General features: G+C 40.4%; 1 protein-coding gene across 1 annotated transcript in view; it reads left to right on the top strand.

Annotated features, from left to right (window-relative positions):
• Positions 1–18,425, top strand: part of cdh13 (cadherin 13, H-cadherin (heart)) — a 294,086-nt gene that overhangs the window by 181,130 nt on the left and 94,531 nt on the right. Inside the window, exon 8 of the mRNA XM_027272988.1 lies at positions 5,628–5,806. Coding sequence (XP_027128789.1) covers positions 5,628–5,806 — 179 coding nt within the window. The remainder of the gene's footprint in view (positions 1–5,627; positions 5,807–18,425) is intronic.

Below are 18,425 nucleotides of genomic sequence, written 5' to 3' on the forward strand. Positions count from 1 at the left end.
AACAAAGTGTTCATTTCTTGTTGTTTCCTTTGTCTGTTCCTCATATTTCCGAATCTTCATTTTTTTATCACTTGAGAATGAGCCACTGTGTTTACAAAGTATACTGCTTTAACAGAAGACCCTCTGGAGATGTGTCTTTGTGTAGTCGTGCAGGATGGCAATGTTCCACACAGATAAGGTAGGAAGGCAAAACAGGTGATGTCCAATGCAATGAATAAGCTGGCAAACTATATGCTAATAGTTCCACTAAACCGATGGCTGAAGTTTTACAAATTAGTTTAATGGGCTAGCAAAATTTAACGAATATGTGTTCATGGAGTTAAGGGACAGGCTACAAGTGACGTGTGAAGGAGACCAGACTGATGCATATTCATAGCAGCAACAGAGACAGACATGAAGCACAGCTAAGCCTCCATGTAATCACCACTCTCATTTGATAATTCAAAGACATGTTACACAAAAGACACATCTTCACCACACTGCTGTTAAAGATTTAAAATCAGATTAAAAAAGTGATGCCCACTCTGTGACTTCAGCACCATGAAGTCTGACGCAACACTGCTACAATGTGTGTTACAGCGTAAGATAAAAAAGTCAGGAGAATAAAAGCCTGTACAGTACTTCTGCAGAATACACATAAAAGCTGTTTTCAAGTGGGAGTCTGAAGTGATTTATACCAAAGAAACTCAGATCTTTAGAATTGTCTCGTTTTTGAAATGACAAGTTTAACAAAAGACACGGAGGCAAACAGACAGGACAGCATCCAAGTGTCGAAGAGTAGTCTAGTGTTAACGATAGCCCAGCGAACAGCGTAGACAGAGAGTACAATGCAGCATTCAGTCAAATAGATAGCTTCGCTCCTGAAAGCTGCTTCAGTATCGTATAATAATACCCCTTCACCACCTTCATAACTATCACCTTAACACTTAATAGACATGACGGCATATCTGCAGCATAACAGGAGACACATTTTAGACATGAGTGGGAATGAATGTGTAAAAAAGAAAAACCACAGAAGCACAATCTATGTCTATATCTGTCCTCTTGAATGACAGTTGTTATATTAAGAAAACATTGTGATGGAAGTGCATTTATGTTTCTTTTAGCAAACATTCACATATCAGTCACATATATCTACTAGCCATGAACATTTCACCTGAATGTCTGCAGCAGAAATATGCTTTTATTTCTTATGTCCTAGCATGTTAGTCATCCCAGGACCCCTCTGTAGTGTCCCATGTTTGAATCCATCCATCCATTATCTATAACCTCATAACCTTTGCAGGGTCATGGGGGAGCTGTAGCCGATCCTCGCTGACATTGGGCAAAAGGCGGGTCACACTCTGGACAGTTCATCACAGAGCTGACAGAAAATAAACTCTTCACACTTACATTCACACCTATGGGTGGTTTACTGCGGCAGAACACACAGAGACACTGGGGGAACATACAAACTCTCCTCAGAAAGGCACTGCACCACTGTGCCGCAAAGTTGGGAACCATCTGGTCGTATTAATTTTCAATAGTGTTTCTATCATGCTGGCATTCGAGACTTCTAAGACTGCCGAAGACTAATACTTCATTTACACACTGGAAGAACAAATGTTTAACTAAACACACTTTAAATTAGGGTTAGGGACACAAAGTATTTATTCTTTGCTTGTTCTTTTTTTAAATGAACACGGAATTCACTAAGACTAGGGGTGTAAATAAGACCTGCTACAGCTAAGTTGATTTGTGCTGCCTGCCACTAAAGAAATATCAGTTTGAGCAGAAAACCACTAAATGGAGAAGTAAGGTTGAAAATAATGTGTCTTCACTGCTTACCTGAATGTGGAACAGAAACTCCAGAAAAATTAGTTATAGTCACTGGAAAACTGAAAACATAACAAACACAACAAAATACCACATGATTAAATAAGTAATCAAAATACATCATCAAAGTTGAAGTACAGAGAAAAAAAAATCATCCTCATAGGATCATAAAAATGCAGTTAAGATGTTTCATCTGGACTGATTTGAGCGTAGTTTTATCTGACTTCTTTGACAGTGCTGACAACACAAAGAAACATTGACACAGATTGTGACTCAAACCTGACTAAACTCTTATTGGTACATAGAAACCAACGCTACCTTCTTTTATCTAAGCGCAAATACAAATATCTGTCATTAGCAATAATCCAAACTGTTCAGACCTGTCACTTATAATAAAAAGCTCATTTAGAAAATAGGCCATTAATGTCCTACAATATTATTTACTGCTATCTGTTACTGAGGAATCAACTTAGATTTTAGATACAATATCCCTGTGAGAAAATGATTATCTTCCACTGATATTTACGACTAAATAGCTGCAAAACATATACATTATCCCAAACACACAAATGTTAACATTGCCTCAGTTTCATTTCATGAATGCAAATACCAGTTGGTGCCATAATGATTATGGGGAAAGATAATGTGACTGTTAAGAGCCCCAAAACAGGTTAACCAAATGTTCAGTGATGGCAGCTCTACTGTTCTTTTTTTTTCTCGCTTTCTTTGCATTTCTCTCACCTTGACACCTTCATGTAGGTTTATCTCTGCTACCACCTGTTCACTGCATCCCACCACTTAGAAAGATTTGCTTGTAATTCATCATAATGCATCTCAACTGTATCGGTACTGGATAAGATGATTTATCGTTGAACCTGCTGCGATCTCATTCACACTTGAGAATAGAATGGGTCAGTTGTCAGTGTTTTTCACTCACTTCAGTCTGATTACTATAAATCCTTTCTCATATGTTGGACTATCCGTTGTACATGTTGAATTATTTAAAATGAAATTCCAATCACTCACACTCACAGTGCAAACAGACTGTGACATATAAACAGTGTGTGTGTGTGTGTGTGTTTGTGCGCATACCTCACACACATTGGACTCAAACTCATACTGGCATCACATTTACCCTTTTTTTTTTTCCTCTCGATGTACTCTATGCAGTCTTGCTTCATCTTGCCTTCTCACACTATGTCAGTTCCCTGGTGGCACCCACAGATCTGCAGGCCCCCACTGATTTCCCTTGGTGTTTCAGAAAGATATAGGGAGTTAGCTGTAGGCAACAGCGCTGTGTCCCGCCAGCCTGTTTGATGAAATCAATCCACAACATGTGTCTCTGCGTGTGCTTTCTTTTCTGTGTCAATCTTTGTGTCCTTTCATGTGTGAATTGGTGACGTTTCAGCTCATAGCTCAGCTTTCCCATTCCTCTCTCTCTCTCTCTCTCTCTCTCTCTCTCTCTCTCTCTATGAGAACCACACATATGTACAACTCATTATATTGTAACTTGATAGACGTGTTACACACTGTGTTTACAGACCGTCTCTGCCGTCTCTTTATTGTGTCATTCTCCCCTTCATCCAGTCTGAGCTGCTGTCATCTAGCAGCACAGCAGATGGGTCCAAGTGATAGCGAGGTAATGGCCATCCTGCGCATTCACAACCCTCCCACCATATAACCATCCAATGCAGTTAAGATTGATTGAGCCTTGGCTCCTGCCAGAAGATGGAGCTGATAAAAGAGGGCAATGAGTCTTCAGTGAGGCCACCCACATGATATCATGTTATGATTAAACACAACAGACATCACTTGTTAGAGTCATACCCGGCCCCATTGTCCCATTACAGGATGCAAGATATTTATCATGTAAGTTGATTGATGCTGATTCTGTGTTGTATCTCCAGACTGACGAATGCTTGTTGGTTACATGATACTTATTTCTGAGTAGAATTACGGTATCTGATGAAGACAGCGAGGATTAATAGGGTCAGCTAGACTCTGGTGTCACATAAAACATGTAATATGATTGTGTTGCATTTGATAGACCTCAGTTTGCCAGCGGGATAAGAACATAATTCACTGAGATCTGTTCAAGATAACCAATTTAGTCATCATTTTTAACACTCTAATTTGCTGCCGGTTAGTGTGTTGGTGTGCACAAGTGTGGCTGTGTTTGTGAGTCATCTCTAACAGTGTGGCTTTTGAGGTGTGAAGTGGAACAGAGTATAGGTAATGAAGGAGATGGGACTGTGTAATTATTCTGCAGAGAAAGGATTACTGGTTTACTTAACCATTAATGGTTCACCTTGAAGTGCAAATGCCAAGGGGATAAAACCCACACCTCTCTGCCCCTCATTACCTTCAACTGGACTAAAGACTTTTGGTACTAAGCCACTGTTATGCAATATAGACTTTGCATATTTTCCAGTAGCCCTTTTTGTCTTATTTGAATAGTTCAGTTAATGCCCTGTGGCAAAGTACTGCCGGGTATTAAGGAGAAGCGTGAAAACAGATCGATGCTTATGAGCCATGCTATGCAGCACAGCTATTCGATGCTTAGGGGAATGTTTTGTTAAGTATGTGGGTCAAATAAGAATCCTAAAGGTTCCCTTGCCAGAAAACACAGAAAAATACAATTTAATTATTTTAGAAAAGAATCCAGCTCATCCAAGCTAACCTGGGCAGGGCTCATAATAAAAGAAATGCTTCTGTTTTGTTAAAAATGTGGATCATCATCCACATTGATTTGTTGTGTCATTTTAGATTTACAGTGTATTATTGCCACCGGAATCTAGTGAATATACTTCTCTACTTTTTTTATAGTAAAGAATGACACCGCGCAATTTAAAGTAAATCACTCCAAATTTCACACGCACACAAAACCATCAATCCTAAGTTTTAGAGTGTGTCAGACTTATTAGAAGTATCCATCTGTGTCCCAAAACACACCGGCTCATCAGAATGCAGTCACGCATCTCTATAAGAATGATTCAATCTCAGAGCTTAAACAAATTGAAGCTAATTTAAGCAGAGGTGTCCAACTGCAAGCTGATGACAGCAAGAACTGCTGGATGGAGAATATTGCTTGTAGACTCCTCTACCTGCAGTGGAGAAATCGGAAACACTACCAGACCCACGATCTTTACAGTATATACGTGTGTGTGTGTGCATACACATATGGAAGCACAGAACCGTGCATGTGTGTGTTACCATTTCTAGATGTGTGTTGAGTGAGTTGTGCATCCAGCTGAATCTGTGCGAGTGTATCTCATCACTGACAAGAGACAGAGATTGAGGGTTGAGGGTGTGTCAAGGATTGCCTCCTATTTCAGTTCAGCTGCAGCAGACAGGATTTCCATTTTTGTTCCCATTAGCAAATAAAATGCACCATGCTGTTAGAGCTGACATGAGGGAGAAAACACATTAATAGAAAAAGCAAACTTTTTTTTTTAAGCAGCTGTCTGGGCAGCATTAGCTTGAAATTCTCATACACCTGGTGCCACGATTGCTCTAATTTTAGAAGGCCAAACATTTTGTAATGCATGAGAAATAAAATCCAGATGACACTTTGATAAAATGGCTAACCTGTTAACATGAACATATGTTTCACTAACTATTTTGATTCATTTGCTAGTTCAAACATTCATCTTCTTCTGCAAACTTCTGTTGTGTCTTCTAAAATTGTTTTTTTATTCCTGTAGAGGTATTTTATTTACAACACAAGAATTTAGCTGCCTCTCACACATCTTGTATAGGACGGTTATGTTTGAGTTCAAACTCAACCCCTGTCTATCCACTGTCTTCTCCAGGAACCACAGTGATGACAATGATGGCATTCGACGCGGACGACCCCGCCACTGATAACGCCGCACTTCGCTACAACATCGTCAGGCAGTCGCCAGACAATCCTTCCTCCAAGATGTTCTACATTGATGCAGAACGGGGCGACATTGTCACCGCCATCTCCCCTGTGTTACTTGACAGAGAGGTGGGTGGACTTGCTACGAGTGTGTGTGTGTGTGGTCAAAGTGTGAAAGGAGTGTGAATTGTTGCTGGACAGGTTCTTGTCACAAGTCCTACTCTGTGTGTCACTAGCACTACCAGTGACTGAAGAAAGTGTGTATAGACAGGATGCATGTGTGTGTGTGTATGTGACATGCCACCTTTACATGTGCTTGCGTGTGTCTTTGTGAGCGCTGGTGCATTTCAGTGAGCAGGCGCAGAAGCCAGATGAGTGTCTCTCCATTTCTCCGTCTAACTGGAGCGAGGCAACGAGATGATTGCTTTTTCAGCAGGGTGACGAATGCCAGAACATCGATTGGGTTCGCTGGTGGAAGAGGAATATTAGCTGTTGTCAGACACTTAGCGCATAGTTTAATTGAGGTGATACACACTCATCCGCCGGTTTTTGGTGGTGTCCAACAAGCCCAGCTGAAAACCTCCCATCCGGAACTGCTGGAACCATGGCGGCTAACCGCCCTGATGAGCCGCTCCCCGAGCTACAGTAAACTGTTTAATAGAGGCGTAATTGATTAAAAGTACGGTGGAATGAGATCTAATCAATGCAGTGAGCACTGCTGGCACTGGTTTTTTAGTGAGGCGATTGAGAGATTGAATGATTCAAGAGATGCATGTCGGTTTTTGCGGTGTACCTCCGTGATAGAAAAGTGAGACTTTTGAAGCATATCACTTCCAGGATATTTGAAAAGATAACACTCCATGAAGAGAAAAAAAAAAAAAAAAACTCCTCACCCGCCTGCAGACAAGATTTATTACAACCACTAACAGGCTGGTGTTCAAATATGCAGTTGAATGCCTTTAAGGAAGGCAAGTAGCCAAATTGTCAGCCAGTTTGTGGCCTCAATAAATCGTTGAAAAAAGCAGATTCTTCCTATCACCTTATCCTCTATAGGCAATAGACTCTGGAAGTTATGGGCAAGTCCTTCAAAGTCATCAAGCCCTGAGACACTAGTCAGTTGTCTCTATATCTGGGCCGAATCACATTGGAGTCATGTTTGATTATTTCACTTACACCACTGATTTAATGAGCACCTTAGGTGGTGGCCACACTGGGTTTGTTCTGATACATTATTTTAAGTTCATCTTCATTGGGAGCTGTCTGGACAGGGCAGATTGCACACCTGTTCCTGTCAGATTTCCATCTGTTTTGATGCACAGACATGGAAAGAGTTTTGTTATTATCTGTTTAACCTGTTATTAGGTTTGTTGAGACCTGCTCACGCACAGGCTGTTGGCCTGGCGTCACTGATAGACCTGTGTGAAAGACTACACACAGTGAAGTGATGCCGCAATCCATGAAGCGTCTTTCTTTCCGAATGCTATCAAAGCCAAAGAAATGAAATTCAATATGGTGATTTTTCACCCCCACTAAACAGCCAAACAGCTAAGATTAATCCGTATCAGTGGTACCAGCCCTTCCTGGTATTAATATGATTGCAGATGTGGCTGTATCAGCCCGGAGCACCATGTATGATTGTCTTCATGTTATCTACAAGTATCTATCCCCCTTCATCCCCACACGGATATAATTTATTAGTGTGCTGGATTTTTCACAAACGTCTTCAGGGGGTTTTAGCAATAGTCCAGCCACAGTGCAGCATCTCTGTGGGGGGAGAAAAAAAAAAGAAAAAAGGAGTAAAGAAAGTGAGACTTCTTCAAAAGCACAGTCAGCCAGCAGAGCCAGATGGAAGTGCAGTAGGCATAAGTTTTAAACTGTTCTCCTCTGGAGAGATTTAAACCCAGCCACTTCAGCACATTCTCATAAATATGGCTCCGGCATGACACCCATTGATTCCATCTGCCATCCAGAGTATGGTTTTTTAACGACAGCATGTCCAGCATATGTATGCACTGTATTTGTGACAGATAGAGAGAGGATGTGAGAGGTTTACACACCAAAAGAAAGAAAATCTGAGAGACGGGCCAAACTTTACCCCTTCGTTCTCCAAATTCCTAAGACATAATTCAGGTGGAGCTCTAAGTATATTTGGATAGACACCTCACCTAGCCCGGGGAAGCAGAAAGCAATCCGGAGAAAATTGGACAATCAATTTTGTGACATTGAAATCAGTTTGATTTTCCCTCTAGTGCTTTCTCTAAGGCGTAAAATCCTGTCTTGATATGCACATTTATTCCACCGCTCTGTGTTTTTCTCCTCACTTCACTTTCGACATGTCTCCCCTCACTGTCTTATATTATTCTGACACACGACGCTGTTGGATCAATGGCAGGCTGTAATTTTTGACGGCTAATATTGCTGAGGGTATGAGGCCACTTATATAACTCTGGAAAGATGGAGAAGTCTTCACGTCTTTCGCTGGATACACAGTGAACTCTCTTTTTTTATCATCAGAACGCTGTTAGAGGAAATCAATATAGTTTACAAAAATGTCCATCTTAACCTGTTTTCTTAGAACGTCTAAAAATTTCTACTTATGCTGAGGCTATGATGTGCACAGTCTGGAATTTAAATCTGACCAGGTCGAACAGAGAATAAATTTGACTGGTAATGAGAAAGAAAAGGGTTGAAATCTCTCACAAGTATTAATAAGCATGTTCCACCCTCTTTGGCCTATGTGAAGGCAAGCGTATGGCAGCTTGACAGAGGCAGAGTGTGAGGTGTCGCGTTATCTTCCTGAAAGATGGAAAGGAATTATGTTTTTGTTCCTGTGTGTGATTAAGTGTGCGTATCTCCTGAGTGTGTGTTGGTGGGGATAACTCGTCTTAGCTTAAAATGAATAAATCAGCTCTTCAGAGAAAAGACAACCTCATTACAGATGTTAGTCATGGAAGGAACTTCCATCACAGAGGCTGAAGACATCGTCCTGCTGATCCTGCGTAACGTAGAAATCTTAATCTCAATAACTCAGCTGGATGATTTATCAGTCAAACCCTAGTTTTCTCAGTCAACTGTGATTTCATGTACCACCAAAGCCCAACCGCAGCACATCCTTTTCAGAGGCTTGTGAACTGTGAGGAGCAGAGATGCGAATCGTGAAAAGAAGTGGGAAGATGGAGGCTGGCAGGCAGGCAGAGCTTTCTGCTACACAATAACAAGGCTCCTCTGGACGTGCTCAAGTCCACTCATGTGATTCATTTGCAATAGGCTATACTGTATACTGCTGCTTGTACCCAGCACAAATCCTATATTGAATGCATGTATACAAAACATTATATGTGGTCTTTTTATTTATACATTGTGATTTATACTGGCATTTTAGAATACCATTACCAATTTTCCAGCATGTGCACACACACACACTCAGAAAGCTAGGCTTAAAGCAGGGACGAGGTGGGGGGTAGAAGTAATAACACACACTAAATAAGAAAAATGAAAAGGGACTGCTGACGTTATTGCCGTGAACTTCATGCAGAATGTATGCGAAGTTATTGTACAATTATAGAGTTATCTCATTTCAGACACGCACAAAGGCACAGACATCTATCGATGCCACACACACACACACACACACACCATTCATTGTGATCTATTTCAGTCTATGGAGTGTCCGTGTACAGGCAGGCTGTAACCAGAGAGGACAGACTGCTAATGGCAGTGTGACTTTCTGACTCTCTAATGCTCTCTGGCCAATCTGGGAGCTGTCACCGCTAAGGATAGCCAATCGATGGAGTCGGCCGACCCCTCCATCCCCTTCCATGTTCTACAAAGGTGAATTACATGGAGATAAAATGGAGCTGTGTAGGTGTGTGTGCGTGTATGGAAATTTATATTCAGGCAGATAAAATTGCATGTTTCTTTTTATTTTGAGGTCTGTTTGTTTTTTTCTTTTACCTCCTGACATCTTTAGAGAAGTGTTCTAAGTGCTTGTTAAAAGCATTTTTTTTCTTCCTGTCAGGCAGAAAGCAGCTCTTAACAACCAAGATAGAAAAGTAGTGCTCACCTTTGGAAAAAAAAAAAATTACACCTGAAAACGACAGGTCAGGTGAATAGTGGACAACCTGTTGTAGACATTAAAGATCATTTCTGTTGACAGGATGGATTATAATGTTGAGGCACACGCAAAAATCTGGTGTTCTGTATATGAAGCACTTACTCTACCTGTCGCGTCCAATGTAATTGTTTTTATTTTACATGATGATCAGTTATGCTTAACTAGTACAAATCCAGAGTGACAGGTAGATGGATTACTGTACACAATTATCCCTGATCTGCAGTATAGTATGTAATGGTGGCTGTAAGTAAAATGACCCGGTGTTTGTTTTACGCCGACCTTGGCTGTGTGCTTCCTGACAGTGTTTGGCTGATAAGAAAGCTTATCCTGTCTAATGGCTTATTTGGCTCGGTGGCCAGAGTGGCTACATGCCTGTGCGCTGTGATGAATGACAACCGAGGCTTTGGCAGGTTCTGCTTTTCAGGAAAACCTGCAGTCATTTTCCCTGCCTTGAGTGTGATTTTTCTCAACTTTATTGTTCTCCCTCAGCCTCGCTCTGCGTGTTCATTGCTTTGTTTTCTTGCTCTTCATTTAGTCTTAATTTTTTCACTTTTTGTCTCACTGCCTCGCTGTCTATCTCTTTTTTTTGTTTCTGCTTGCCTCGCCTCCCCTTCGCTGTCAACACTTCACTGTGGACATCCAATTACTCGCAGGTCATAGCATAGTGATTCCATTCAGAGCTGCGCCATTCAGCGCGGGTCCTCAAACAGCCATTCAAATTACATCCTCGGCTGGCTTCAGAGTTGCCGCTCTGCAAAATGTTGTTTTCAAACATTTCTGGGGCCACCACCTAATCTGATCCCCCAAACATAATTGAATGTCAGTCGTCACATAAAGATGCTTTCCTCTCTTCAATTAGCGTCTCGTTTCCCCGTGTCACAGCAAGGAGACAAAGCAGACAGAGAAATATTTACTCCTCCCAGGTAGAGGCAGGAGAGAGTTATTATATTATGTCATTTATATGCAAATAATACAGCACAGGGAACACATTGATAAGATTTCATTACAGCAGATCTGATGTGCACTTCACTTTATAAACTCCCTTTCATTCCCTGATTATGATTTGAAGATTGGAATGGTGTGAGTAGATTAGCTGAGGGTGGAGAGAGATGCCGCCAAGTATGGACAGAGGTATAAGGCCCTCAGGGTGTATAATGAGAAAAGAGGCATGGAAGTCCAAGCCTGGAGTAAGCATAAAGAGGTGCAGTACAGTCTGTGAGGTGGCCGACAAGAGGGACGAATGATCAGAGAGCGAGTGAAGTGCCCGTTCGATATCTGTTAAGAAATGCAGCCTCCAGTCAGCAGCTTAATGGAGATGTGACTGGAGAAGGTTCATGGGTGTAGATGATGGAGGGGTGGAGAACATTTTTTTATTTTTTTTTTTTTAGCAGGAGCGTAGTGATTTTATTCATAACAACAACAAAGAAGCCTAAGCACTTTGTATTCACCGCCCAGTTTTTTTTTATCCATATCTGCAGCCACAAGCTTCAAAGTTGTGTGGAAGTAATTTAAAGATACAGAAATATATATCTGCAAGACCTGAGAGTCTAGACATACAGTATATAAATGAACTACAGCCAGTATAGACTACAAGTAGCGTGAAATATATTCATAGATCTTTTTACCCCTCAAAAATAGTCAGAATATTGTTGTGCCCTGTATGAAGTGGATGAAGCTGTGAAGTTTTATCAGGCTTTGAGACTTATGTGCATGTAAAGATGAGCGTATGTGTCGTGATTTTCACTCTATAAATTGAACGTTTTGCTGATGATTAACACGATGATCTTTTGAGATTGATGTGTGTTTCTGTTTTAATTTAGCTAGTGCTCGCGTGCACGTGTGTGTGTTGTTGGTCTCCAGTGACCTCAATATCTGAAATGTTTCTCATTGCTAAAATGAATTCAGATAGGGAATTCAGATGTTAACAATGGAGATCATCTAGAAGACTGAAAGATTTAGAATAATTGGTATTCAAAATATGCAAAGAAAATGTGGCTTTTATTTTGAAATTGCATTTCAGTGATGATTACAATACAAAACGTTGTTGAAAGAGGCTCATCATCAACACATCCTTTCATTGTATGTTTACTTTGTTAAAGATCCCCTTCGGGCATGTTTTAAAAAAGGTAAAGGTACTTTGTTTGATTTGTTTCCGCCCCAAAAAATGAATATGTATATAACTCCATGTATTTTCAGTGCATGTGCACTAAATGTTTCAAATTTTCACAATACACACTGAGCTGCATACTGGACCACAATTTTCCTCCAGGCTGTAATGTCATAACATCATTCATAACATCATACAGACCGACATTTAAGCTGTATAAGCACAGAGAAATGTTCCCGCTTTAGCAGATGGATGTAAAAACACATACTAAAAAAGAGCCTTTAGAGCCCACATAGGCTGAGCACGTATATGCGTATGACATGTAATAAAAATATTGAATCACAGTCAGGGCATATTTTTTGACAGATTTGTTCAAGACTGATCATTACAATATTTGTTAAAGTTGTTTTCTCAAGAACAGCACTTTGACTCTGACATTGGATTATATTTCTGTTGGAACGCTTGAGGCTGCTGTGGCATTTGCTACAGTAAACCTAGACATTAAAGTTGAGCTATAATGATTTGAACATAAATTCATGCATGCATACATGCACAAAAGTTAAATTTGGACACTTTGTAGTGCACCAAGACGACAAAATCAGTTACAGTAACTGATAACAGGTCCTCAGACTTAGACAATGGCTTAAGAAAGTGAACCAGTTAAGTACATTACCAAGAGATCCCCATTATAAAGAGTGTTACTGCAGCGTCTCCCTATGTGATGGCCAGTAGCCAGAGTTCTGGCAGCTGTAATCAATACAGTGTAGTTGGTGTGAACCCAACCACCTCACGCTTCCGTGTTCTTCCCTGAAATGAACAAGGTAGACACCGTTCACAGGCATTGATGAAAAACGGTACCCCTCCTTTCCCCCTCCATCTCATCCTTCCTCCCTTCCTCTCCTCATCCTCCTCCTCCACCACCTCTTTCTCCACCTCTTTCTCCTCCTCCCTTCTCTCCATCCTCTATCATGCCTCTGTCCAGTTGCATTAGTGAGGAAATGAGATTCCCCCTAATTAATTAGATCTCTGAGTGCTAAAGATGAAGATTACATCCCAATGAAGGTTAGAGGTGTCAATCACAGTTTTTTTTAGGCTGAGCATTCCTCAAGATAAATTGAGCCCCCTGGGCATCGTGGGTAAAAGTGTGTGTGTTGTTAATCTTATTTTTTTCCCCCCCATTGCTTTAATTGAGTCTCACCGACAGTAGTCAATGAAAGCCTGGGACCAGAGGAAACAACAAGGTAGAGAATTATATTCTCCAAAAGAGCCGACAAGAGATGCTCTGCTGGAGGAGATGAGTGAGGGAAATGGAAATGAGAAGGATGAAGGTAAAAAATGTGATCATTAAGACATTAGGAGGATGAAACAACAGTAAGGAATAAGACAGGACAAAGTTAATAAAAAGGTAAAAACAAAGAGAGAAATTGGAGTCACAGAGACAAATTATTCAATCTAAAAATAATGTGATTACTATTTTTAAATTTAATGACTTAAGACTTATGGATGTCTTGCACAATCAAATTGATGACAATTCGATAGGCCTGTAAGAAAATGATTAAGTAAAATGCTTGAGCGATTTAGTTGACTACTTTGTGTAAAAAGTCCTGATCATTTTTCATTTCCTGTATGTCTCTTAACAACAGCGACTTGGCCATGGGCCCTGTAGTTCAAACTGATGGTGTTTGGTTTGATTTAGCAAAAAATTATGACTTGGGTCAAAATGTAATGCGAGTAACATAATTTAAACCTTTCAAGGAGTCAGTGTTAACTTTTGGTGGCACACGAAACAGCGGTCTCCGAGGTAAAAATATTTGTTTGACCCATCCATCCACTCCAACTTCCTCCACATGCATTCTTTCTTCATCTTTATATTGCAGTATCTGAATTGAACTGAACATCTTCATGTTAGGTAGGGGCGTCCAGAGGAGTCTACCAACCTTAAACATTGTACGTTCCCTTTATTATTTAATTCTTTTTTTTTGTAGTTGAAGCAAAAAGAAATTTTTTTTCTCATGAGCAAATAAAATGATAGCTAACTCATCTCGCTTGTGGTTTGCAAGAGAGCAAGGAGTTTCTGCTGTGTACATTCAGTAACCTGCTTGGCATCCCAGAGTGCTGTAATGACTTTTTCAACATCCATTATTTATGTCCATTTGGCACCGGGGTAGAGACATTGCAGCAGCACAATCTGTTCAAAGTCTAAAACTTGAGAGGCTGACAGATGATGGAAAAGTTTTGACTGTCAACCAAATTACCTCTCATCAAGTTGTGATTAAAGAATTAGGCCTGGGATGATGACATAAAATTTTAAAGGTTCTGCGGTAAAGAATGCGATAGTGTCATCTCCTTAAAGGGGCACTCCGCCAATTTGACACCTCGCATGAAGACGATAAACTGAGTGTGGAGAATGAAAGATGTAGGGGGTTAAGGTGAAGGTTCATGGGTAGCGTTTTGGAATCTTGACCATATTAAAAGTCAACATATTTTACCTTCTGCTGCTTTAACTTTTCAAAATTCTTCCTGATTTCGTATATGTGTAACACTACACTGCCAATTAAGTTCTTAGTTCTGCTAATGAAGAGGTTGGCTACCATGAGGCCATTTGGTTTCACTCAGGACTGCCTGAATGTTAATCAATCTCACAGAAAGTAGCAGGCACAGTGCATCTCATATGAATAATGATAATAATAAATAAAGAAAGGTCATTATGGTAATAAGAAACCATAACAAGGAAGAATATAGGAAGAGTCAATAAAATTAATCCATAACGGTAATCCAAGTTTGTTTTCTAGCATTAATCATCCGAACATGGTGGAATTAGCCTCTCACCTGCTACTTATGGAGATTTTGAAATGCATTAGTTCCCTAAAACAAGCAAAGGTAAAGTGGCAATAAATGCATAATATTAGGTTAACTCAAATATTGGCTCATTGAAATTACTATCCAGTGAGAGGGGGGGAAGAAAAACACAAGACCTTTTTAAAATGCATAAGTAATCTATGAGAGTGGAGAGTTCTGACTTTTCCTGTGTCCTAGGGAGGTAGTGAAAGGGCAACAGAGAAAAAGGAGGGAGGAAAGGACAGGAGGGTGAGACCTGAGAATAGAGAGATGAAGGAGAGCGACGAGCAGAGTGAAGCATGCAGGTGGAAGGCAGAATAATTAGGGTGAGACAACTGCTTGTTGCTTGGAGGGAAACGTCTATGCTAAGTGGAAGTGAGGGCTTCGGTAATGTCAGCGAGGTCCTGGTGATGTGACACTGTCATTTGGCTTAGAAAGAGCTCCAACACTCTTACCTCCCTCTTGACGGCTCTTTCTCTCTCTTCTGGCTGTTCTCTTCCTCCCTCCTGCTGTCTCCCCTCACTCCTTTTCTTACATCCCACATTTTCCCCATCCTCATTGACCTGAGGATAAAGAGTATTTGTCAACAGCTCTTACTCTCCAGTGAACCTCCCCCCCTACAATAGCCCTTCAGGCGAGAATTAATTTCACCCTGTCTCCATGAGAAAGTGCATTGATTGGAAAAGTTTCTTGTTGTGTGCTCAGTACTTTTTTTTTTTCTTTCTTTTTTTTTATTGTTCCCTTTCCCATGCCACTTTCTCTTTGCTGATGAAATTCGGCTTGGTTCATTGCCTCGACTAAAGCAGACACAATGCTTTTGAGGCCCATCTCTCTTTAGGTGACCATTTTTAACAGCCTCGCTGTATAGATGTCTCCAAATAGCCATCTGCACCCCTTCCTTCGATAGAGACATAGATCAGTTGGATCAGCTAGGATTTGTGTTGATAGTTTTATTCTGCTGTAAAAAAGGAACTGAGAGGAGGAAGTTGGCGTCAACACAAATTGTGGCATATGTGCGGAGGTCACTCACTAACTCCCCTTGTGCTGCCCAACAGTGGGATTCTGTAAATTGGCTTTTATTTTGTTAAGCCCACTGACTGTCAAATAGGGAGTTAAACGATCTGTCTTGCCACTTTCCATTTAATCTATTTGTAGCCAGTCTGACTCAGAGTTGGATTGAATACACTCATACTAGCATCATCTTCCTACTGTTCGCTGCGTGTGTCTCTCTCTAGTTTCAAAAGTATTATTCTCCCTGGACATAAATACAAAACAATCAGTGGTTTATTTTTCTGTCTTAAATGTCTGTTTGCAATGTTTTTTTTTTTAGCAGAATCCCACAGGAGGCTGAAGATGACTGAGGAATAAGACCACAGTAACAGAGTGCAACATAAATAGACGTGAATACTAAAATGATCAATATTGACTGTGAGCCACATTGGTGTTTTTATTTTAGGCATCTCTATATTCTGAAAAGGACTGACCTCATTGCAATATTCTTTGTTTCACATGCAGCTAAGGAAATGTTCAGGCCTGTGTGGATAACATCCAGCCTCTCTAACTTCTTCTGTATTTTGCTTTATGTTGATGAGAATAAAAAACAGAAAAGTTAAAAATTTGAGACTTATTATGCGATGACACAGTGGTTAGCACTGTCGCCTGACAGTAAGAAGAGTCATGGTTTGCATGCTCTCCCTGTGTCTGTGTGGGTTCTTTGCGGGTACTCCAACTTCTTCCCACAGTCCAAAGACATTTAGTGACTCTGAAATAGGTCATAGGTGTGAATGTGAGTGAGTGCTTGTTTGTCTATATGTGATGACCTCTTATGACCTGTGATGAACTGGTGATTTGTCCAGGGTGTACCCCCTCTCACCCAATGCCATCTGCAGTTGGCTCCTGCCCCCTGTGACCCTGACAGGGATAAGCGTTTAAGAAAAATGAATGGATGGATAGATGCTTAATATATTGCAGAGAGTTAAATGAGAAGATCAATACCACTCTCATGTCTGTACTGTAAATATATGTTACAGCCAACAGTAAGTTAACTTGATTGACCATAAAGATTGGAAACAGGGGGATACAGCTAGCCAAGCTCTAAACCAAAATAAATAAATAAAAATAAATCACCCATTGGCACTTCTCAAGCTCACTAATTAACATCCTGCCGTTTTATTTGTTCAGTTCACGCGAAAGCCCAAGTATAAAAATAACACTCAGTAAAAGAGAAACTGTTGTTTTTACACCTTGTCTTTTTCACAGATTACACAAACAAATGTGTTAATTACTGAGCTTGAGAGGTGTTGGTAGACAGATTTTGTCACCTTTAGACAGAGCCAGACTAACATTCTGAATGTGAAGATTATAATGGCATCTGTTGAAAGGGCAAGTGAGGCCAGAGGCTGCAAAGCAAAAGAGAGACTTCCTCATCTTTCTGAAACCCAGATATACAGTATCCCGTAGCTTGGCAAGCTTGTCGAGCTACACAGCAATGGCACTGTGTGACAGTCACCGCAGAAACTTCCTCTGTAGTTTGTTCAATGGAATAGAGTCAATATTTGAGTTTTTTTTTTTTGTACAAACCTGGGTATGGAGCTTTGTATGGGAGCCATAGCCCAGCTGTCAGGAAGTGGCTCTGGGTTCTGGCAGTGACCTGCATGGATGAAATGTATGCCTGATAAGTCCTGTGGCCTCTGGACCACAAAGATAAGAGTGGCACCCTGACAGAGAAAAACAGAACGCATGTCATTTACAAACTCACCATGCAAAGCAAAATGATGGTTTACCAAAAACACGCACACACACATAATATAATCACCTCTGTGAACACCTGTAGCTACCTTTTAGAGAGATATGATTATATCTGATCATGGCATGTTATTTGCGGGAGAAAGACAATAGTAGCGTATGAGAAAAGATAAAATGAAGCCAAATAGCACAGTTTAATCAAGAAATGGAGAATGGGGGTTAGTAAAAGAAAAAGACACACACACACACACACACATATATATGCTATACATCCTTTTAAATTAAAGAGACATTTCTATCACTTGCATTTTAAATATATTATTCATAACATATATACCTGTCACATCACCTGTCAAAATAGAAGTTTAAAGTACAAAACATTATGTTGTTTCATGAAGACATCCGTAAGCAATCCACAACACTGTGATGGTATCCTAAGCACGCTAACTGATTGGCTTGTCAACAAGAAGGATTAGGGATCAGGCTACACACCCCTTCGCTCCCTAATTTTAGGAAAATAAATGATGTATTAATCACTCCTGTGTCAAATAATCACCTGAAGAATGGCTATGGTTGCTTAACTATCTGTAACTTGTACGTCTCTATGAAAACTAGGCCACTGGGAAAATGAATTTCTCTGTGGGAATAATGCACCTACCTTTCTGACATACCTACAGTGTAGCTGTGAGAATTCCTTATCTACCAGCTTCACAGTCATCCGAGTATGTGTTAAACAATTTGGAAAGAGTTCCATTTAACAAAAATGACTATATTTTTATTAGAAATCTGTGATAATATGGGATTGATCCAGACATGAAGGGTTAGAAGAGCCAAAAGGATTTTGCAATGCCTGCAGTTGTCTCTGTGAAAGCGAGTACAAAGAAGTCTTCACTTCCCCTTCAATAATTGACTATACTAACGATTTCCAACAACTGTGCTCTGAC

Source organism: Larimichthys crocea, chromosome XXI, assembly GCF_000972845.2.
Source record: "Larimichthys crocea isolate SSNF chromosome XXI, L_crocea_2.0, whole genome shotgun sequence".
Lineage (NCBI taxonomy): Eukaryota > Metazoa > Chordata > Actinopteri > Sciaenidae > Larimichthys > Larimichthys crocea.